General features: G+C 36.2%; 1 protein-coding gene, 1 non-coding gene and 1 pseudogene across 2 annotated transcripts; 2 read left to right on the top strand and 1 right to left on the bottom strand.

Annotated features, from left to right (window-relative positions):
* The first annotated feature begins 6,826 nt into the window (after positions 1 to 6,826).
* LOC104898365 (protein FAR1-RELATED SEQUENCE 11-like) lies at positions 6,827 to 9,088 on the top strand (annotated as a pseudogene).
* A 6,462-nt stretch (positions 9,089 to 15,550) lies between these two features.
* LOC104898373 (uncharacterized) lies at positions 15,551 to 16,174 on the bottom strand. The gene has a single exon (XM_010685444.1). It carries the CDS (start codon positions 16,172 to 16,174, stop codon positions 15,551 to 15,553), a length of 624 nt encoding a protein of 207 aa, XP_010683746.1.
* A 798-nt stretch (positions 16,175 to 16,972) lies between these two features.
* Positions 16,973 to 17,078, top strand: LOC125494486 (small nucleolar RNA R71). Its single transcript, XR_007270734.1, has one exon. It is a non-coding gene; the product is annotated as a small nucleolar RNA R71 (small nucleolar RNA).
* The last annotated feature ends 7,045 nt before the right edge of the window (positions 17,079 to 24,123 follow it).

Raw genomic sequence — 24,123 nt, 5'->3', positions numbered from 1 at the left:
TGAACATGCACATTACGGGGTATAAAATCAGAGGAGAGAGAAAATTATTGTTTGGGGTTTTTATTTTGGTTTTGGGGTTTCTCCCAATTCTCAAACACTTGGGTAATTAAACTGAAATATTGAAGAGAACAATTAAACTTTGGGAAAATACACTTTGGCACTTGATTGAAAAGTTATGAAGAAGAGAGAGTGATGCTTTAGCATCTAGAGTAGATGACATGAGTGAGGAGAGATAAATTGTAATTAAAAATGAGTTTCTCTTTATTTAAAAGCTTAAACCTCAACTCAATATCTCTATTATATAAAATCCATACTAACTTATTTGTATTTGAAACTTACTTTAGACGATAAATAATAATTCTCAAGTAATTTCTTTACTAATATGAACATAGCTAACTTTGACTAAAACGTGTCTGAAAATATCAGCTATTATACTTATCAAATCTCATTTATAAATTTGTTATTAAACTTGCTTAAAATATAGGCTATTACAGCAGGTAAGATATATAGGAATATCTTACAAATTCATTTAAAAGTTGTACAGATTATATATATAATATATTAACTTTCTAATAACCTCAAATCCAATCTTTCTTTCCTTTTGAACTATTCTGTAAAACTTTCAAATATAACCTTTCGTAATCTGTGAGTAGGAAGTAATAAAATTGCAATGAGCTCGCTAGGCTCACTAGATAAGGTAAACACCAAAGACCCTAGTATGCATACCCCTTACTTGGTAACCTACCAAAAAGGAAGACAATTGGCAAGAGTATTGATCAACATACTCCCGACTACTATATATAATGGTTGAGACACTGTTAACTCAACATACTTCCAAACTTGGAGAATACCGCTTACCGGCAACCCCACAATAGAACTATATAAACCCTCGTAAGGGTAAGGAACTTCCTCCTTTTTAAAATCTCAACTTGTTAACATAGAGAAACTTCCCCCTTCCAATATAAATCTCATTAACTTTTCTAAATCTCAATATTTAAACTTCGTAATTAAAAGGATTTCACTTTGAAAAAAACAATGCCAAATAAATACAAAACATAACTGTACATGTTTAGTAAAAAATCTTACCTTATCAGCAACCACAATCAATATATCTCAATCTCAAGTCAAAAAGGTTCTTCTACGATCTCGCAATCTATAATATAATAATATAGTATAAGTCACTTGACTATACTTCACATAATCCATCTATAAATTACATTACTTAGTTAATGAACTTTGACTAATTTTGAAAACAACTCAACTTAACCCAATTCAAGAGAACTCAAAAGTCAACACGACAAAGATCAATGGAAGGAAGCTATACAAATAGGTTGAAGCTTACTCATGCCTCATGCCTCATGCCATTTCTAGTACAACTATATCCATAACTATTTCAATCTATAACCAACTAGGTCGAGACTACCACTTAATAACAACTACCACACTATGAGATTCATCACCTCATAACTGCTTCAACACAATCACATAAACGAACACAATAACAACATAGTACTCATCCAGCTTCTCTAATATGTGACCACAACAATGGCACACCACAAAAACCACACCACAACAACAACACACCACAACAACGACACCACAACAACACACTACAACAACACACGCCAAAATAACAAGAACACCATACTACTCTTGCTATACCACACTAACTCATTCTAATTTATGGCAAATTTCATTGACTAGAGAACTACAATATTATACTATACTTCGAACTACTAGTGGTTGATGCAAAGTGTAAGCTGGCATAACTTAACAAGAGAGATGTAGAGTGAAGGAGGACAACAAAGTTGAAAACAATATAATCTGGAGGGATACGTATATTCAACCAGAGAAACGGTTCATGCTTTTCTTATTGAATTAGATATGTTGCAAACATATTACTAATATATATGGTTTCTAGCTAACCAATTGTATGTATGCATCAAGAGTTGAATACTTTTCTTCATAAAAATAAGAGTGAAACAAGTTTATTTAATCCAACATAACAAGAATTTCAGAATAAATTTCAAAACTAGTGATTAGGAAATCAAACCTGAAAAGAAGTTAACTAAATCAAACTAAACATTAAACATAAACCAATTACTCAAATTTCATATAACAAAATTTTCCCACAATTTAATTTATTCAAGAACACTAATTTACAAAAACCCCAAATTCTGAAAATAATTAACCGAATACGAAAATAAAACTTAAGACTATAACTTACTTGATTAGGGGAAGTAGTGAGGTGAGATTACTCTATAAGAAGAATCCCAAAAACTGCTCTTTGATTCTATTCTCGACCCGAACCCGCAAACTAAAGCACGTTATTAACCTCTTCGAAAGACCCACAAAACTGAAGCTATATTTAAAAAGAATGAACACTAATTGAAGTGATGATGATTGATAGAGAAGTTACTAAGTTTAATGGTGTTGTGAAGGTTTGAAGTAGAAGTATGGGACGATGAGATGAATCGTGGGTTTTGGAACTAATACAAGAAGCTACACTTTTTTCTTTCTTTTGACTTTCTCTTTTTTTTCCTTATTTTTTATTTTGCTTTCTTTCTTTTCTATATCTAAATACTAATATGATAGGTTTTGGGTTCTAACTTAACCTAATACATTTAGAAACTTATTTTTGACCACTTATAGAGTAAAAAGTCAAATATAATAAATAAATATTTTATATCAAATAAATTTGAAATTATTTTCATTAAATAATTTAATACAAATAGTTACTAATTGAGCATAAAATACGAGGTGTTACGGTTAAGTTTCCGTTAGTCATAAGCCCTAATTAACCCTATAATCCTAATTACCCGTCTAATCCTAACCCTTAAGCCCTAATCCTAACCTCCTAACACATAACCCTTACCTTAACCATCCAACCACCACCCCTCCCCCACCCACGCAACCCCCGCCCCTCTCCCACCACCCCGTCGAATTCCCCATCCCCACCCCTGTCGAATTTCCCCTCCCCCGTCGATGGCCTGCTGTTGTTCTTAGAGGTCTCAATCTCTCTCTCATCCTTCATCATTGATATCCTTATTTATAAAAACTAATTTCGAAAATGATTTCGAAAAATGGTTTCGAAAATGATTCAATAAATGATTTCAAAAATTGAATAGGTAAACTGATTTCGAAAATAATTTCAAAAAATGTTTGTTGGTGGTTTTACGGTGGGCTGGGGAGGTGGGTTTCGAGGGAGGAGTGGGGAAATCGACGGGAGAAGGGGGCTATCGTGTGGGTGGGTTGGGGAAATCGACGGGGAGGGGGGCTGCTGCATGAGGTGAGGGAGGGGGGATGTTGTATGGGGCCGGTGAGGGAAGAGGAGGGGAGGGGAGGTGGTGGTGGTGGGGCTGCTGTAGAGGGTGAGGGAGGGAGAGGGGAGGTGGTGGTGGTTGGGTTGTGAGGCTGCTGCAGGGGGTGAGGGAGGGGGAGGAGAGGTGGTGGTGGTGGTTGGGTGGTGGGGCTGTTGTAGAGGGTGAGGCGGGGGAGGGGGAGGTAGTAATGGTGGTTAGGTGGTGGGGCTGCTGCAGAGGGTGAGGGAGGAGGAGGGGAGGTGGTGCCGGTGGTGGTTGAGTGGTGGGGTTAGAGTTTGAAGTGATGGGTTATGGTAGGGTTTAGTTAGTTAATTAGGGTTTATTAGGGTTTAATTAGGGTTAGGAGGGTTAATTAATCCTAATGACTAATGAAAACTTGACACTGTTAATCATTAAGGGAATTTCATACATTTTACCTCTAAAGTAAGGGTACCCGGTGCATTTTTTAAAAAAGAAGGGGTATCCCATGAATTTTGAAAAACCACAGGGGTACCTGGTGAAAAAACCTTAATATAAAAGAAAAGGAGAAATAAACTTAATGAAAACTTGTTATTGTTTTCGTCATTAATAACATAACTTTATCTATTTTGGTTTTTTTTTTTTCGATTTTTCACCAAGTACCCCCGAGTTTTCACGCAATTTACCGGATACCCTCACACTTTGGAAAATACATCTGGTACCACTCAGTTTCAACATAATACACCCAAATTGCCTTATTGTCAACCATCCGTTAGTCCTCCATTAGATAATACTTTAATTCATGAGGTACCTTAAGTTGAAACTTATTTTACCAAGTACCCCCAAATGTTTTCAAATAACACCTGCAATTTAGCGGTTAGAAATTGATTCGAAAATGAGTTGTTATGTCTTTTCACTTAGTTTCTTTATATATTATATTATTGATCCCCCTCTTAACATCCTTACCTGCACTCTCTTCTTATCATCTCTCTAGATTATCCTAATGAGTTCTCTTTCCAAAACATGTTCCTCAACCCCATGTAAATTCTTGCAGTTCCATAAGAGGGTTGATGCTGCTGTCCATGGGGTGTATCCCAAGGCAAGTAGAGGGGTCTGTTACTAGCAACTTTACATGAATTGCAAGAATTTAGGCTGGAGTGGATCAGCTTTCCACAAATTATTCTGGATTGCAGCAAATGCTTACAACAGATTTATGTTCAACAAATCTATGGAGAAGATCAAGGCTTTTGATAAAGATGTTGTTACATACCTAGATAACACAACATAGCAGTGGTCTAGGTACATGTTTGACACAACAATCAGTTGTGATCACAATACCACAAACATTATAGAAAGTTTCAATGCTTGCACCAAAGCTCACATAGAATTACCTGTGCTCAATCTACTTGAAGGTATTCATCATCACTTGTGTTTTTCTTTTTTTTTTTTTGCAAGTTCTCAATTATTAATGGTCTAATATTTTTGTTCAATTTCAGAGCTATTAGACTCCGGTCCATGAAGAAGATTGGTGCAATGTTTAACAAAGCCATTGACATGGAGCCAGGGCAGCTAACTGATTATGCTTCAGAGGTCCTTGAAACTAGGAGTGGGATTCAAGGTTTTGTCATGCTACACCATGTGGAGGAGGAGAGTTTGAAGTGACAGGTGGAAATGTGAATTTCCTAATCAATTTGGCTAGGGTCAATTATTGTGTGTGGGAAGTGGCAAGATTGTGGGATCCTTTGCAAGCATGCCTTAAGGATCATGTTACAATCAAATGATTAACCCTCTTGATTATGTGTCTGATTATTACAAGGGGCAGCTAACAAGGCCACTTATGCTGAGCACATCCATCCCATGGCTGATCATTCTCAGTGGTCATACTACAATCTCCCACACATTCACCTTCCAAATAAGAAGAGAGGTGTTGGCAAAACTCCAAAATAGAGGAAAAGAGGAGTGAAAGAGGCAAAGAAGGCTAAGAGACACAACTTTGTTAAGTACAGTAAGTGCAAGCCGCTGCTGGCCACAATGCAAGAGCATATGACAAAGGGGATAAATGTCAAAAGAGAGCTGCTGACAGTGGTGTTAGTACTTCCAAGGCATAGAAGAGAGCAAGGATGTAATAATTTCCCCTAAATTTTTGGATTTTATAAACATATTTTAATGTACATTTATATATATTTTAGTATGCTTTAGCACTTATATAATTTATTTCTTATAAGGTTGACTATTTGAAAGTCAAAATAATTATTTAATGATTTTAAGTAATCAAATATTTCATTTAGTCATGCTTTGAAAACTTATTTTATAACTAAACTATTGGAATTAAAGTAAAAAGATTTTAAAACCTTATAACTTTTCCTATAAACACTCTCATTTAACTAAACCATCAAAGTCCAACTCCTTATTGGACCCTTAATGGGGGAACCTATAAATACCTTAGTTACACAAATCCCCACATATTAAACACATTTATTTTCTCTCCTTTTTCTTTCGGCCTCCCTCTTCTTTCCTCCCTCTCCCCCGATTTTTTCTTCGGCCTCCTCCTTCGTTCTTCTCTTCGGCCAGCCGCTCTGACACCTCCACCGTACCACCGGCTGACCGTCGCCATCACCGGCGACAGTAACGCCTCCCCCTCCTTGCCGTGACTTTCTTCCTTCTCTCTCTTGTTTGATTATTTTTCTTCCTTCTCAAGTTATTTTCAATACAAAGTTTGTATATTTAAGATTTGTTTTAATAAGATCATGTTTAAAAGTTATAGTTTGATGATTTAAATGTGAATTTGAGATTATATAATTTATGTAATGAAGGAATTGAAATTCAGATTTACTTATTATGTTTAAATTGGGATTTTAATTATCAAAGCATGGATTTTTAGGGTTTTATGAGTTGGAAAATCATAGTAGTGTATTATAGCTTATGAAATGGAGTATTCTTATGATTCTAAGTAGGCAAAAGCTAATGAGCGCCCCACGGGGCGCTAGATAAGGTAGATATAATATATGATTTAATTCTTATATTTAATAACTTTACTAAAATAGTGTACCTAGTTTCCAATTAATCTGCTTTGTAAATAGGAAACTCAATTAAATGCTAATTTACCATTTACAAGACAAGAAATCACGCTCAATTGAACTTGCATGTTGCCGCCAACTGTTGAAACTCTTTCATTGCATTACAAATAGAGCCAGCAAAAAGCTTCATTACAAATACTCCAACCAGAAAATAAACAAAGAAAAAAAAATTGAAGGGTTAGAGGTAAGAGCCAGCAAAAAGCCAAATCAACTTCAATGTGGGATTGCTGGAGCTTGGAGGTAAGAAGCCAAATTCTATCTTTTTTCAATTCTCCCTTTTGTTATGTTTTACTTGGATACGATAATTTTCACTTTTACTTATGATATGCCTTTGATTATCTTCTATAATGTGGTTTATCATAATGGAACTTTTTTCCCTGGTAAATTTATGCAATGGCCTTCTTTCATTAAATCGTGTGTATGTTTGACTTGAATATCACCCCAAGTGATGAAGAATTGTTTGATATTATGGGGGATGACATATTCAATTTAATTGGAACTTATGGAGAAAATATTAATCTGGAAAGCTCATCGCTAAATTCAATCCATAACCAACACCAAAATTATGTTGAAAAAGGTCAAGACAAATCAAACTTTGAGCCATTTGTGGGTCAGACATTCCTAAGTGAAGACGAAGCATGGATTTTCTACCAAAAATATGCACACCTTCATGGTTTTAGCATTCGCAAGGATCAAACAGAAAAAAGAGATGGTCATCAAATTATAAGACGTGATTTCTTTTGTCATCGTGGTCGAACACAACCGCTAAAAGAAATTGATCCGAATAAGGAACAGAGAAACAGTTTGTCTAGTAAATGTAATTGTAAGGCCCATTTACGCATCAAATTAAGGAGATGCAATGAAATTTACCTGAAGAGTGGCATGTTACTACTTTCCTATCGGAGCATAGTCATGCTTTATTGTCTAAAGAACTAGTTCGATTCCTTCCCGCTAATCGAATTATTAGTCCAGAAGATGAAAAGAAGAGTATTTTATTGAAGGAAGCCGGTCTAACAGTTAGACAAATTATTCGTGTTCTTGAACTTGAAAAAAATGTAGAACATGGGGAGCTTCCTTTTCTTGAAAAAGATATTCGCAACCTTTTTACTAAGGTGAGAAAAACAGTTTGTGGTGATGATGTTACTAATCTACTAGATTACTTCAAATCTTGCAAAGAACAAAATCCCAACTTTCATTATATGTTAAAGGTTGATCATGAGAGGAAATTGGAACATATATTTTGGTGTCCGACTGAGTCAGTTGATTGGTACCATAAATATGGGGACGTTGTAGTCTTTGATACCACCTATAAGGTTAATGTGTATAGCATGCAGTGTGCGATATTTGTCGGTATCAACAATCATGGGAAGACAATTTTATTTGGATGTGCATTGCTCCGAAATGAGACTACAAATACTTTCAAATGGTTAATGAAGGTATATAATCTCTTTAATTTATCTATTTCATTGCTCCAAATATCATGTTTATATTTACTTGCAATATTCTTATTTTACTACTATTGATTGTTTAATTTTACTATTTCTACAGTCTTTTTTATATACAATGAAGAAACCCCCAAAAACCATTATAACTGATCAAGATCCATGGATGACACAAGCAATTGCTGAAGAGTTTCCACACACTAAACATAGCTTTTGTATATGGCATATTACTTCCAAGTTTAGTGGTTGGTTCACATCCATTCTTCGTGACAAATACCAAGAATGGTGTGCCGATTTTTACAAACTCTATAAGTCAGAGACAATAGAGGAGTTTCATAACCAGTGGCCCATTGTTATTGGCAAATACAGTTTGCAAGACAACAAACATGTTAAGGGCTTGTATGAAATCAAAGAATTTTGGGCACCGACATATCTTCAAAGTTACTACTTTGGAGGGATGAGGACCACGGGAAGGTCTTTTATTAAGAGATTTGTGTCATCTACTTCAACACTAAAAGATCTAGCTAAACAGGTTAGTGGACAAGTTTATACATATTTTTTTTCAATAGTATTTTTTCCTTCATATTTTATTGGAATCATTGTGTTACTTGTTTGATTTGCTTAGATTGATGTCGCTATCCGAGAGATCATACAAAGACAATCACATGATAATATGTTAGCAGTCACTAAGTTAGATGTTTTAAAAGTGAAGACCCCTTTGGAAAAACACGCCTCGCAAGTATTTACTCCGTTTGCTTTCGAGAAGTTCAGAGAAGAATTTTCTAGAGCGAGTCAATACTCAATCATATTTGTGGATGGTCATCATTTTATTGTTAGGTATTATGAAGGGGAAAATATTCGAAGTCATAACGTCTTTTGGGATGGTAAAAATGCAATGTGCTCTTGCAAACAATTTCAATTCTCAAGAATAATTTGCCGCCACATATTGTGGGTCTTCCTTCAGAATGATTGCCATGAAATTCCATCAGCCTACTTGCCTATTCGATGGCACCTCGGCAAAATTACCACTCCAACTGAAATTTTAGTTGATCAAACTGTACAAAATAATGTGGTTGATAATAGCGTTGTTGTTCATTTGCCTCCAATTTCCAAAACAAAAGGTCGTCCTAAGAATAATAAACGAGAAAAGGGTGGAAAAGAATTGACAAAGCAAGTAAGACATTGTTCAAAGTGCAAGAAACCGGGCCATTATGCAAATAATTGTTTGAATGAGAAAGAAAATGCTATCAGTTCCAATGGTGCACCAAGGAAGCTAAGAAGAATATAGTTGCTGCAACTAGTGACGATTTGAATCCTATTTTCTGTGTTAGAAATTAGGTAATTTATATTCATTTGTGCTTATATGATATGTTGGTATCACTTAAGAGACATGAAAGTTGATTATCGTAGAGTTTTTGGTACTCCGTCTTATTCAAGATTGAGTTTATGCGACCTTGGAGGAATTGATCTTTCTTTATTCACCGTGTGATTCTTTTGGTATTGTTCAATTCACTAGGAGAATTTGTTTGAGAAACATATATTGTTGTGTTTTTTCTTACTATTTTATTGTTTTAAGGGTTATAAGATCACGTAGATGCATTATAATCCTCTGTTATAAAGTATTTGAACCTTTTTTGGGTTTTATCTTGAGTCTATTTATTTGTGTTCTTTTGTGTACTATGGCTGGCAATCAATATGGAAATCATGTACTCCTTGACTTTTACACATAGACAAATTTAACAATGAAATTCAAACAAACTTGTAAAAAGAGGGGGAAATTGGTGTCAAATTTTCACAGCAACAGTAGTAGGTTCGTCTGTTAATATTATTGGAAGAGTTGACTCCCTTAGAAGATAATATAATTCATACAAAGCATAATAGAGTTGAAGTATTAATCATTGTCCAAGAAAATAAATGGTGATACAAGAAAGGAAGTTAATTAAATACTTGTCACTTTATCATTTTATCTAGCGCCTAAAATCAATTAGATATATGGGTAATAAAGATATGGGAAATCGATACCAAAAATATAAGTCTTATATAGTCCCCCGGGGGCGTCCGTTAGCGGGCTCGTTCTAAGTATGTTTAAAATGAGTTTTAATATATAACTAGTGAGTGTCCCGGGCGATGCTCCGGATTGTTTCTTTTCGTAATTTTTTGTCTTGTGAGGAAAAAATTGACGTCATAATTTGAAGAATACAAGAAATTGGAGTAAGAGTTTATGTCTACTATCATTACCATTAATGAGTTAGGTATCCAACTAATTGTGTATTCTTTTAATGAGATATAATTACAAGACCTTATTATATTTTATTTTGAAATATTAAACAATGATGTTATGTTGGATCAATGGTTAAGCTTTCACTTTCTGTTTCAAAGATCACGTGTTCGATACCTTCTAACCACACGACATATTTTTTTTAGTTGAGGGGTTTGACATGAAAATAGAGTATTTGCATTAGAACCTTAGAGGAGAGTGCCACATGGCACATAGACATTCTTATTAATATATAATATGTTGCTGGAAATTTGAAAAGAGTGTTGGTATTGAAGTTTCTATGATTTAAACATGAGTTTAAAGGGTTTTTGACAACTAGTATAGTAATACTATACTATGAGGTTGTGATAACTAAGCTTTAATGATGGGAAAGGTTTTTAAAAAGTTTTAAGAAGGGTTTAAAGTATTTTATTATTGCTGTAAATTTATAAAGGATTGATTGTGGATTTGTATTGGTTGTTTTAGGTGGAGAATTCTCTTTAGGCACCTTTTAAGGTTGTGAAAGTGGCCTCTCGATTTGTTTACACAAAGTACGTACATACCTGTGTGTTGAATGGATTAGTATCATGTTCTAAGGACGAAAATTATGTAGTATCATGTATAGGGAACTTCTATTAGTTCATATGTGATTTCTATTAAGTTGGATTTGCAAGTTTTATGCCGTTGTGTGAAGCTTTTTGGTTATGACATTTATATTATGTTTGTATGGAAGATTGATGCAAGCATATGAGATTTGGAAACATTATTTTACTAATTCGTATGAGGGATTAATATATATGTTGGTGTGAATCATGATTGAATCATGTTGTTCCCTTTGGATTATATATTTACTTATAAGGAATGAGGGCCTTATTTCGTAAGTGGATTATTATACCTATGAAAGATTGGTTGGATGTTGACTTGGTTCAACGAATAAAGGAAGATTATGAATTAAAGGGGCGTTTGGTTATAAGAGGGGAAAGGGAATGGAATCAAGTAAGGGTTAGGAGGGGAAAAGAATAAAAAACCCCCAATTAAAAGACATGTTTGGTAGTAAAAACAAGGGAAAGGGTTCAAAAACCCCCTCCCCTCTCTTCTTCTTCTGGTAACCAACTCTCTTCTCCGGCACTCACTTCTTTTCACCAGCTAATCTCTACGTCACCTCCCCCCCCCCCACCCTCTCTCTAACAACGAAATCGACCGTTGGTGTGGTCGGGGGTGAAACTTGGGTTATTTTTCGTGGGTCTGGGCTGGTTGTTGGAGGGTTGGGGTGCGTCGTCGCTGTGCTAGGGTGGGAAATCGGCGGTCTGGGGTGGGTTTATGGTGGGATGGGGTTGGTTTCAGGGGGTTATGGGTGGTTTTTTATGGGTTGCGGGTGGTTTTTAGGGTGGGGCTAGGTGGTTTTCGAGCAACTTGGGGTGGGCGGTGGGCGGTGGGCTCTGGGCGAATTTGGTGGTCTGGTTTAGGGGGTAGGTGGGCTTTGGTGCTAGTGGTTTTGTGGGTGTTAGAGGTGGTTTGGTGGTTGTGGTTAGAGGGATGGTGTAGGTGGGTGCGGTGGGGTGGGGTGGGGTGACAGAAGAGGGGTGGTGGAGGACTGGAGGTGGTTGTTGATAGGATTGGGTGGTCAAAGGTGATGGTCAAGGGTTTTCCATTCCCCCATTTCTAAGTGGAGGGGGGTAGTGGGAAATCAAAATAGAGGGATTTGGGGTAATGGAGGGAAAAGAAAACTCCTAATCCAAACAAGTTTTAAGGGAATGGAATCAACTAATTCCCTTTCTCTTTCCTTTAACCCCCTAACCAAACGCCCCCTAAAGTTAGAATTAATCTTGGGTTGTTAAGTTGTTGTTAATCACCTTACCTAATTCTAAGATGAAAATAGAAATTTATGATTGTTTGTTGATTATATTATTTGTCCTACTTGTGAGTCATAACAAGTGAAGAAATTATTAATCATGTAAAGTGAAACGTGGATAGCAATAGCTTTAGTCTTGTACACATCTGAAGTATTGGACAAGTATGAGTTGGAGTACATGGTGGTAGCCCATGGCTTTTGTTTGGACCAGATTGATCATTGTGTCCTGTTTTTATTTTTAAAGGTTCCTCGATATAGTAGGTCAGTGGAATACGGAGTTGCGCCTGTATTTCTTCTGCTAAATGGAAGACTGGTTTTGGTTTATACAACTCGTTCCATTGACTATTCCATTTAAATTAATTAAGCTATTAGTTAGAAAGTTTAGTTTAGTAAAAGTGGTATGTAATGTTATTTTATTATTGTTTATCCTGCTTATTATTTTGTTGGTATCATGTTAGGATTGTTTATTTATTTATTTAGGGCCCGTTCAATATTACTCTGATTTTCTGTTTTTTGGTTTTTCGATTTTCAAAGTCGTATGATATATATCCTTTAATGAATACAAAATTAGTCAAATTTATTGAGAACATGATGATTTTGAAAACTGACAACTAAAAAGTAAAAATCACTTGTTCTAGTTTTCTATTTTTGGTTTTTAGTTTTATAAAAAAACTGAAAACTGAAAACAAAAAACGATAACGGACGGGCCCTTAGTATGTTGTACTCAACTTTGCATATTACGTGCTTTGTGTGTGTATGTTGATCATGGCTATGCCTTATTGATCCTGAGATGACCCATTTGGTGAGTAGCTCACTACTACAAAGAAGCCTAAAGAGACCCCCTAAAATCTCATTTAGAGACCACATGAGAGGTGGTCTTCACCTCACAGGTCTCTCAGGATAAATAACCACTTATTGCGGGTGGTTTCTTAATTTAATAGAAGAGACCACTTCCTTAAAATAAGTGGTTATTTATGAATTTAAATAGGAAAAAACGAAGAAAGATAAGGCACCACATTTTGCAGTTAGGTGGTCTTTTTTATCTTACAAAGAAATCATTTTTAATATATAGGTGAGCTTTTTAATCATTCCTAAAAACACCACCTGAAAGGAAAATGTGGTCTCTTTAACCTTTTTTTTTAAAAAAAAAAAAACAATATTTCAATATTATTATACGTTTCTCCAATCCGTTTCACCTGCTCAATGCGCGTCTTTCATAATCTACAAGTGACTTACATATATATAGAACATCTAGGCACTTATATTGAGATAATTTAGATGACTTTATAATTGGAACAACCTTTTTATTCATTCAATATTATTCAGTACAAAATCACATGCATATCAATATAGAAAAATAATAGAGCACCCAGGCATGTTCCCAATTCATGTGCATAAACTTAAGAATATAGCTCCTAAAATTTCAATCAATATACACAAAAGTTTCAAAGACCAAAAACGATGTAGATCAATTACACTTCCTAGTAAAAATTTATGTTATCTCAAAATTCCTCCTCCTCCAGCTTGCTTATGCTTGTGCGTATGAGCTCTGCCAAGTACTGAAAAGCATAAAATATATGCATTAAAAATAGAATACAACCAAAAAGGACAAAAAATGCTACTTTAAATTAAAATTTACTAACTTTGTTCCATAATATCATCTTTTCACACAACATCCAAGTAACAACAAATTATAAAATCAACTACTTTTTCCTCTCTCTTATTTAGAAATTCAACTAAAGTCCAGTTTCGCAAATCTGCCATTAAAAACAATAAACAAAACATGAATTACGAATCAAACATGCAAACAGGAACATGATTATGCAAAATTCAGGTGAACCATGCATCAAAAATGCCAAAAAAAAACGCCAAATTATATATTATAAGTAAAAAAAAAAACAGAATTATGCAAAATTAAGTAATACAACGTATTGAAATTGCTAAAGACTACAGAATTATGTATCAGAAATAGCAAAAAAACAACAAAATCATGCATAATTCAAATGAATGATTAAGAAATTCAATACAATTCACAATTAAATCAGAAGATCTAGGGTTATTACCATCAACAAGAACCAATCTACCAACACTCATTCACCTAATTAATCACACAAAATCAATTTTCAAAGTCCAACTCACAAACAACGATGAATTCAACATCATAAATCGCATCCAACATCCACAATTTCATAATCTATTCATTAATTTCAGTCATAATTTGAAGAGACAACAACCATAGCAAAAACAAAAAAGACGACAACAACCACAAAAGAAGGTTGGTACCTTCGGTACTTTGTGAACCACCAGCAAATCGAGGCGGCAACGACGGACAGCGCAGACAAGACCGACAGGGGCAATAGCACACCAACCATAGCAACAACTAACCGCAACATCAACAAGCAAGAACAGGGGGAAGAAAGAAGCGCGGCAACAAGCAGCACCGCCGCAACAACAGCGCGCAATAGAGAGAGAGAAGAGGTGTTCAGTCACCAGCGAGCAAGGCGGTGCGACTCTGGTGGTTATAGTGGACAGGAAGAGAGAAACACAGGGGTAACAGCACCGCGGTGGCTCGTGAGCAGCATCGCGGCGGCAGAATACGAACAGAGGAGAGAGATATGAGTCGGCACGAATGACCCACAACAAAGCTCTGGCGAGCTTCGGCAATTACCGGCGAGGGGAGTGAAAGAAAGAGTCGGGGAGATGCGAGAAAAATGGAGTTTGGGGGTTTTTCCTTTTGGGGTTTGAGAGGTGATGAGGCAGAGAGAGATTTTTGAGGTGAGGTTGTTTTGTTTCATTCACATTGAACTGACAAAAAGACAGTTACAAGAGTATATTAATTTTATTTCTTAATTTGGCCAAATACAACTTTAAACTTAAAAATTAGAATAAGTTTATTCCTCATTTCCTTGTTTAAAAAATTCAGGCGCCTTTTTTTCCTCTTCAATTTACAATTCATCACCATACCCGTTAATATATATTTTAGGAATCCATATTTTCTCTAAAAGGATATAAAATAAAAATAACCACTTAAAAAAAAATAAGTGGTTTCTTATTTGTGATTTTAAGGATGTGCAAAAAGACCACATGTCTAAAAAGGAGGTCTTTTTATCGTAGTATAAGAGACCTCTTGTCTAAGAAGTTAGGTATTTTTTGCTAAATAATCACTTATGTCATCAAAGTGGTCTCTTATGGGTGGTCATTTTTCCCATATTTTTTGCTAATTTTTTTTTCTCTTTTTGGAAACCTATAAACCCACACAAAAACACACAAAAATATCAATATCACACAAAAATGAAAAATCAAATAAAATGAAAAGAAAAATATGTGTAAACTCGAGTTGCCTCTCGAAAAGCGCTCGTTTAAAGTCAATGAGCTCGACTCCTTTAAGATCACGTGGCATTTGGTGGAAGAGATACCGCATCACCCTTGAGACTCCAGTGAGGTGAGTCAACATCTCTACCCTTCATATAGGTGACATATTTGCCCATTTGTCAATAACATGGATGCGATAACAAGTATCTCCCAAAGAAGAAACAGGCATAGCTTTATGGAGTTCAAATTCCGTCTTGTTTTCACCCACGTTGAGGGACAACTTACCATGCTTCACATCAATCAAAGCTCCAGCAGTAGCAAGACATGGTCTACCTAGTATAATAGGAGTCTTCTGGCATCTCCATAACAAAGAAATCGCATGGGATAGTTAACTTGCCAACTTGGAGGGGTCCATCCTCTAAAACACCCAAAGGATATCGTATAGATCGATCTGCTAGTTGTAGGGAGACACGAGTAGGGCGAAAATCACCAAAATTGAGCTTTTTGAAGATATCATTAGGCATGAGACTTACGCTGGCTCCAAGATCACAAAGGGCCCTTTGAATAGTTACATCCCCAATGGAACATGGAATGGTGAAGTTTTCAGGATCATTAAGCTTTGGAGGGAGTGTATTAAGAAGGATGGCACTACACTCCTCGGAGAGCTCCACTGTAGTAGCTTCACAAATCTTCTTCTTCTTAGCCAGAAGTTGCTTCAAGGACTTAGCATAGGCAGGGATTTCGCAAATGGCCTCAAGGAACGGGATTTTATGATGAACATCTTTCAATAGCTCAAGAAACTTCCCGTACTTCTTCTCTATTCTAGCCTTTGCCAATCGATAGGGGAAAGGAGCCGACTCTACATAAACTCTAGCAAGCTGTGATGGAGCTTTCTCAAGCTCTTCAGTAATATCGTCTTTATCAACCTTCGACGATGTCACAATAGGTTTCATTCGTTCCTCTAAAGTCTTTCCACACCTCAAGGTGATTGCACTTACATTGTGCTAATTCTTAGGATTTGGTTCTGGCTGCCCTGGAAATTTAGGAGGTGCCTTCTGAAGCTGGGTTACCTGTTGAGTCACATGTGACATTTGTTGGGCTAGCTGTGCAATTTGGGTGTCAACTATCTTGTTGTGAGTATCAATCCTATCAAACTTCTTATTCGTTTCCTTGGAGATTGCTAAGAGTCTTTCTAGCAAGAGGAATCAGTATATGACTTTTGATGGGGTTGTTGAGAGGGTGGACCTTGTTGTCTCTACTGAAACCCAGGGGGGTTGGAGTTACGTGGTGCTTGAGGTTGATTGTTGCTCCAAGAGAAGTTCTCATGATTCCTCCAACCAGGATTGAAAGTATTCGAGTAAGGATCATTTCTAGGTCTAACATCACCATACACATCATTGACTTGCTCTTGTTCCACAATACTCATATCAGGAGACATGGAATTTGCATTGTTCCCTTGTAAATTATTCATTTCGACATTAGCACCAACTGATATATTCTTGATTTGTTGAGTCAAAGCATCAACCTTACTAGAGAGTGAAGTTATCGCATCGACCTCATACTTGCCGCCCTTTTTAGATGTAGATCGTTCACTAGACCAATGGCAGCTATTGGTGGCCATCTCCTCGACCAATGCCTTGGCTTGAGCAACTGTCTTACCCATGAGAGCACCCCCTGCTGCAGCATCAATAGAAATTCGAACCTCATGAGCCAACCCGTTATAGAATGTCTGGAAAAGGAGCCATGACGGAATCTCATGATGAGGACACTGCCTTTGTAAATCCTTGTACCTTTCCCAAGCTTCATAGAGTGATTCACCATCCAATTGAGTAAAGGATGTGATGGCATTATGCAACTTGGCAGTCTTTCCTGGAGGAAAGTACTTGTGACAGAAAGCAGTGGCTAATTCATTCCAATTTGTGAACTTGTTCGCTTCATGACTCTTCAACCATTCTTTCGCTCTGTCCCGCAAGGATTAAGGGAATAAGCGGAGGCGAAGAGCTTCATCGAAGGCTCTATTGATCTTCACAGTGTCACATTTCTCAAGAAAGGAATTGGTATGTTCATTGGGGTTCTCCATAGGGCTGCCACTGAACTGATCTTGTTGAATGAAGTGGATCAGTTGGATTTTGATCTCAAAGTTGTTGGCCTCTACTCTAGGCCTGGCAATGCTAGATGTAAATGTGACATCTGACATATTATATTCTCGAAGAGGACGAGCCATTGGTTCTCTCCGAATATTTTTCTAGTCCCTTCTTCTTCTCTCAGCGTTGAGTCTCCTAGCTGTGGCTTCTATCTCGGGATCAAAGACCACGTGATCTACAGATCGCGATCCCTGCGCATTCGAAAACAACAACTATGAAGAAATAAACAAGAACAAAGTAACAGGTGTAATCCATTAAATCTATAATCAAATAATTCTAATCCGTAGCCTCCCCGGCAACGGCGCCAAAAACTTGTTAGTGTTTTATTTTAATACCGCAAGTGTACGGTGTCGTAGCACATACGGGTCGAACTCAGGGAGGTGCAAGATTAGTCACTACTTGATTTTAGATTATAAAATAGTTACACAATCCAGAAATGATGAATAATCTATAAACTAAAGGCTAAACTAATGACGATATATGACAAACTATATGAATATGATAATTAAAGCACTAAGATTAAGCATCACCACTAATATGAATTGATCAAACCATAACTCACATCCTAGTTATCCAACTATAGCTTAGGCGAGATTGACATTCCTTATGACTCAGTAATAAAGCATAGCTGCGAACCGAAACTAAATACTCGGTCATTCCTCAATACCTAGAACTCACTTTCGTGATAGCAAAAGCCCTAACTAATATGCATGTCTCCTATTTTCATGGCTTACACACATAATTAGAAGCATTAAGAACCAATGTCAAATAATTCCCAATTCTAGTTCTCACCTATTTTCATGGGAGAATTCAAATTAATAACAAGATTATTTAAATTAAGACCCAACTTTCGTTGATGAACTCAATTAATAAAATAACAATTTAGCATCGAACAAATATTCCTAATTTTTAACTCCAACTTTCGTTGATAATGTAAAACTAGGGCTAAATCAAGATGCATAATTGACAATAACAACAATCTTGTCAAACCCTAAACATATAATTCAATAACATGGGAATTAGAGAAGAATTTACATGATCAATCCATATTAGGGCTCAACTCAATCTTAGATAAAAAGACTACTCACTAATCATGGCAAAAAGAACAATAAATATAATAAAAAACATTATTAAAATAATAATAAACAGAAGATGAGAGAATAAAACTTGGTTGAATTGAAGATTAATATGAAAGCTTGAGTCTTGAATCTCCAAAGTAGCAGTAGAAAATAAACTAGGGCATAAAACTAGAGAGAAAAATGACGTGATATTGACAAGTGAGTAATTAGATGATGTCCCATTCTAATTAGAAAACCTCTAATATAGATTTCTAACTCCTAAAACTAGTGGGGAACCAAATTACAAGATAAGGAAGCCAAATAAATCATTAAATGGCCGAAATCATTAAAATCGTGTGCGCGCGTAAGCAGTTTCTGGCAGACTGGGCCAACTTTTGAAGCCCATATCTCTCAAAATACAACTCGTCTTGGGCCATGCGACCTATCGTTGGAAAGCTCTTCAAACCTACTTTCCAAAGCCACTAAAATCAGACCAGTATCAGCATCAAGTCAGAAGTTATGGATAAAAGAGTGAACATGACTCGATTTCCACAATTCTATCAATGAATCTCAACTCCAACTTAGCTCCAATTTGCATTCAAATACATCCAAAATGATCCTTATCAATGTAGCTTGCTTTCAATTGCTCCTAAATACTCAAGCTTGTCCCATAATGCTCCAATTATGTTCTCGGTACCTGAAATTCATCAAAGAGAATAGAAGCACAAGAGGAGTAATATTTCGCAAATTAAGTAAAAGCATGCAATTATGAACTACAATGCACCTAAATGCTCCTAGAATGCAACCCAAATGCAACTAAAACCTATATAAAAATACGACACATCAAACTCCCCCAAGCTAAACCATTGCTTGTCCTCAAGCAATTAGACATAGACGTTGGAAAAGGAAGACAACCTACAATATGGGACTACGATAGGACCAAGCACACAACCAACAACACGAGAGATACAATTACTACACGAACCAAGCATCGAAGCATTCTCAAGCAATACCGCATAGCACGTCATGTAATGCCATCAACTCTCCTAGCATACCACATAACATCTCCCCCAAGCTAAACTTAACCAAACCTGAGAGACCTTACTTTAGTTATGTGCACTCGTACTCTCATGTGTTTATGGCATAATCAATATCACTCAAACTAAACCATGTCGACTCAAATGAAGCATTTACTCTTTAACTTTGACTATCAACTCACTTTTCACTTGAAATTATAACGCAAAAAGATTATGAAGACTTTCAAGGGTTGTAATGGGGCTGAGGTTATGGGTAGGAAATATATTTGGAAATGTGATGTTAAAAGCCAACTAGTGGAGAAAACAACATTTTAACATCTGTTGGCATTAGATGCAAACGTCACAAAAACTTCTACTAGAAGTTTAACATCACATTCCATTAAATCAACATAGTACCCATCTTTATCAACTCCAACCAATTTCATTGACCTTTTATTCGATCCTTTCATATTTTTTTCATTTTTTTTAGAATCATTAATCACAACTTCTTTATCATTCTTTTCATTTGCACTTTCACAATATTTCAAGCAACTTTCTTTCAACATATTTCCTTCCAATAATTATCACAAAACCACAAACTCAAGCTCAAAACAGAAACTTTGATGCTACTCCACTTAGCAAGGCTTAGGTAGAGAAATCATAAAAGGCTTAAGGCTTGTAATGTAGGTATTAGTTCATAACAAAGTCAGGAAAGGCTCGGCGAGGCTAGAGAAAGGATAATATATATGAAAGGAGAATATCTCTTGAAGTTCAAAACACTGAAAAGAATGCCTCAATCATATCCAAATACTTATAAAGTCAAGCGGAAAAGAGTACCAAGTCAAAGTCAAGATCCATGCAACAAATGAGGAACTAATCACACATGAAAGAATATAACTAACACAGATACATCAGTTTATAGGCACAAATGCTCATGGGGGTTAAGATGTCTAAACAATAAGGTTAAATCAAGCCAGAGAGAGATCAACCAATCTTACCACAAGCAATCAATTGCGATACAATCATGCTATGAAGAATCATGAATGAGATGAATTACGCTTAAGATTGTAGTAAGGATATCAACAAGGTTCTCAAATAGTGCTAGCAATAGTCCCATAGATGCAACTAAGATGAGATGAAATCTAATATGCTGATGCAACTAAGAAAGCAGTACATTTTTTTTTGGTTACACGTAAACTCCCACTCCTAATGAGCAGTACAAACCGTGTAACAACCTAAGAAGCAATCAAAACTACACTAGAAAGCAGTAGATGATAGATGAGAGAAAAATTTACAGTGTCCTCACTGCAAGAAATAAGATGAGAGAAGGAACATAATCAAACCGCATCGATCACCAAATCATCGAACATTCCCAAACACACCAAACCACCACTATTGCTGCACACAAATCCCAATAATTCAAGAATTATATCAGGGTTGCATACAAAGCCTACAAGTATAGCAAGACAAACAAATTCCAAGCAAAAGGAACATCAAGAGCATCAACGAGATAGAATAAAAAAGCTTACTACCCAATTTTAATGGGAAAAAGGGTTGAATAAGCTCAGAATTGATATCGCAATGCGTCGTGGTTAAACCAACTCAAACCAATTTGTAGCCGACTTGTGCGAATCCTATAACAACCATCAAATAAAAAAAAGAAAAAGAAATTAGGTGAAAAAAAGTAGTTGTTAAAAAATAGTGGAAAGTTAAAAATAAGAGAAAAAACTATCGAAAAAGAAAACGGAAAAAAAATAAAAACAAAATCAGAAAATAGAAAGGAAAGAAGGAAAACGGAGAGGGAAGAAACAGGAGATGGGTTGGCGTTGGTGGCTCTGTGCTGAGTGGCAGAATGTGGCGCGCGAGTGGAGGTGATGAAGAAGGGGGCGGAATCCGGCGATGGGTGGTGCGACTGGTGGTTCGCTAGCGTGGGAGGGAGGTGATGTGGGCGACGGTGCAGCGTGCAGTGATGCCACGAACTGGGCGCGGATGAGGACGTGGTTGGGTTGCGGCTCTGGTCGTCGATGGTCGACAGGTCAGGGGGTGTACGAAAGGGAGGTGGTGGTGTTACGCAAGGGAGGAGGAGAGGAAACTGATGTTGACGGAAGGAAAACGAAGAAACAGGTGCGTGTTCGGTTCAGGAGTGAGAGGGAGGCCGCAATAGTGACAGGACGGTAATTCCGTGTGGTGAACCGGCGCGACGGTGGGGTGCTGGCGTCGGTCGGAGAGGAACTAGTGGTGAGAGAAGGAGAGAGTGTCGCGGCGTTATGGCGGCGCTGGTGTGCTGCGCTGACGATGATGATGTTGGCCGGGAAGCAGTGGGATAATGATGGTGGTGCTGGAGTGAGAGGCTGTGTCGCGAAATATGAGGATCATGATGTGATGAAGCAGTGATGTCTGATGATGAAAAGTGTAAAAAAAAAAAGCAGTCTCTAGGGTTCAATAGTGCATTGTCATTTAGATGTTTGAAAATGATTCATTATAGGTTCGGGATTGGAGAGCTTGTGTTGAAATTACATGTAAAAATAACTGTTATTTCCCTAGGAACACTACAAGAGGGGGGGTGAATTGTAGGTGTAGAAATAAACGTAACTTTTTGCGGAAATTAAAACTTAAACGAATAAACAAGCTAAAGGAACACAAGGGATTTTTACGAGGAAAAACTTCTTGGGCCCAACAAGAAGAAACAACCTCAACCACTAGGGATTTTAAACTCAACACTTTCACTAATTAGGCCAAACAACTCTGTTACAACCTAATTCGAACTCGAGCCACACCTTGAGTTCCTAAACTCAAGTTCCTGAGCCACTGTTCCCTTAACAACAGTTCCTCTCAACTTCACTCGAAGTTTTCTCACATATACAAGCTTCACTCAAAGCCTTTATCTTACAGAACTTCACTCAAAGTTCCCTTACCCCAAAAACCAAAATACAATTGATCGAAATAAGCTTATGCTATGTTTGGGAATGAACATTTCATTTGTAAATGTGTAATTGGGCCAAATGACATGTTTGGGAAATCCAGGAATTTGGAATTGGAATTGGCCCAATTCCAACCGAATTCCAACCTTTACAATAATAGCCCAATTTTAAGAATTTTGAAATTCCATGTGCAAGGGTGTCATTTGCGAATTCTAAACCCTAACTATTTTCTACTTTCTCTCTCCTCAATTATAAACCTTAGCTTTCTCTCCTCCATTGAATCTCTTAGCTTTCTTTTCCTCCATTAACGAATCTCTAGCTTCTAACTATTCGATCTCCTCTCTGTAAATTCTATAGTAAGCCAAAAAATGGAGATGGATTTGAAATCCTAAATTAGAAATTCTTAAGTTTACCAAACAATGAATTTGATTTTAGATTCCATGATTTGAAAATACAAATTTCAAATGAATCATTTCAAATGAAATGCTCATTCCCAAACACTACCTTAGTGGAATTAGAGTAAGAAGGCAAAGAACAAATGGCTATTATGAGAGAATGAAGGCACTGACACTTAATAAGTTAAACTCACTTAATTACTTAGTCAGACACAATTTGGAACTTATCTAGACTTCTATATTTATAGTGTTAATCATGAAGAACGTGGGATTAATGTTAGAGTACACGTTTTAATCCATTTACCCATGATGTTCCTTCCCCTAAGGAACACGTTTTACATCATGTCCCATGATCCCATGAACTATAAATGAACGTGGATAAAATGCAGCCATTACTCCTAAATAATAGGAGTTCCTTAAGCATTATCCGAATATCAGTTTTTATAAACTCTTTTTATCTTTAAATCTGAATTTCTAATCTTTAAGAAAATAATATCTTTCTAACAACCGGATATTTATTTTCTTATTTTCCGAAAAATAAAATCTTTTCCAAAACAGATTTTCTTTTTAAAACTGATTTTATCATTTGAAATTAGAAATAACTAATTTCCTATAATCTAGGCATGACTTACTCCATTATCTTTTAACCGTTACATTATACACGCCTAAGTCTAGTTCCTTATATTAGTTCAGTTCCTTTAACATATTTCTAAGTGCCACTTAGTTTGTTCCTTAAAGGAACAAACGCTTCATTCTCAAATATTCTGCCACAGTTCCTTACCATTCTTTCTTTGTTCCTTTACATTGGAACTAGAAAATAAAACGCCTAGCTTCTATTATTCTTGATCCAATGCTTGCTCCAGTATCAACATAGAAACTTCTTTACTTAGCCTTTGAAATCCTCTCTTGACTTCTTCATTGACTTCGTATTCTCCCAGTTCCTTGCATTGATACCTTAGACACCATACACTTAAATAATTCATTAGTTCACTACTTAGTTTGTTCCTTTGTTTCTTTGTCATTATCAAAACTAGGGTTCAACAATTTCCCCCTTTTTGATGATGACAACAAAGGTACAAACTAAGGAAAATAACAAATAATATAAGTGAATGAAAATAAAAACATAAAGAAGAAAATGAAAAATAAAACACAATTATGTGAGTAACTGAAGTTTGATTTTTCATTTACCTTAACCTATTTTTGATTTTTCATTTACCTAATTTTTAATTTTTTAATTTTGCATTTTTTTAAGTTTATGTACAGTTTGTTCCTTAAATCCTTTTCCCCCTTTGTCATCCTCAAAAAGAATAGACTCTGCATGAATTGATGAATTGATTTAACACCTTAAGACCAATATGCAAGCACCAT

Source organism: Beta vulgaris, chromosome 1 (assembly GCF_026745355.1).
Source record: "Beta vulgaris subsp. vulgaris cultivar EL10 chromosome 1, EL10.2, whole genome shotgun sequence".
NCBI classification, from domain to species: Eukaryota; Viridiplantae; Streptophyta; class Magnoliopsida; order Caryophyllales; family Amaranthaceae; genus Beta; species Beta vulgaris.
This window is presented reverse-complemented; position numbering and strand designations above follow the sequence as displayed.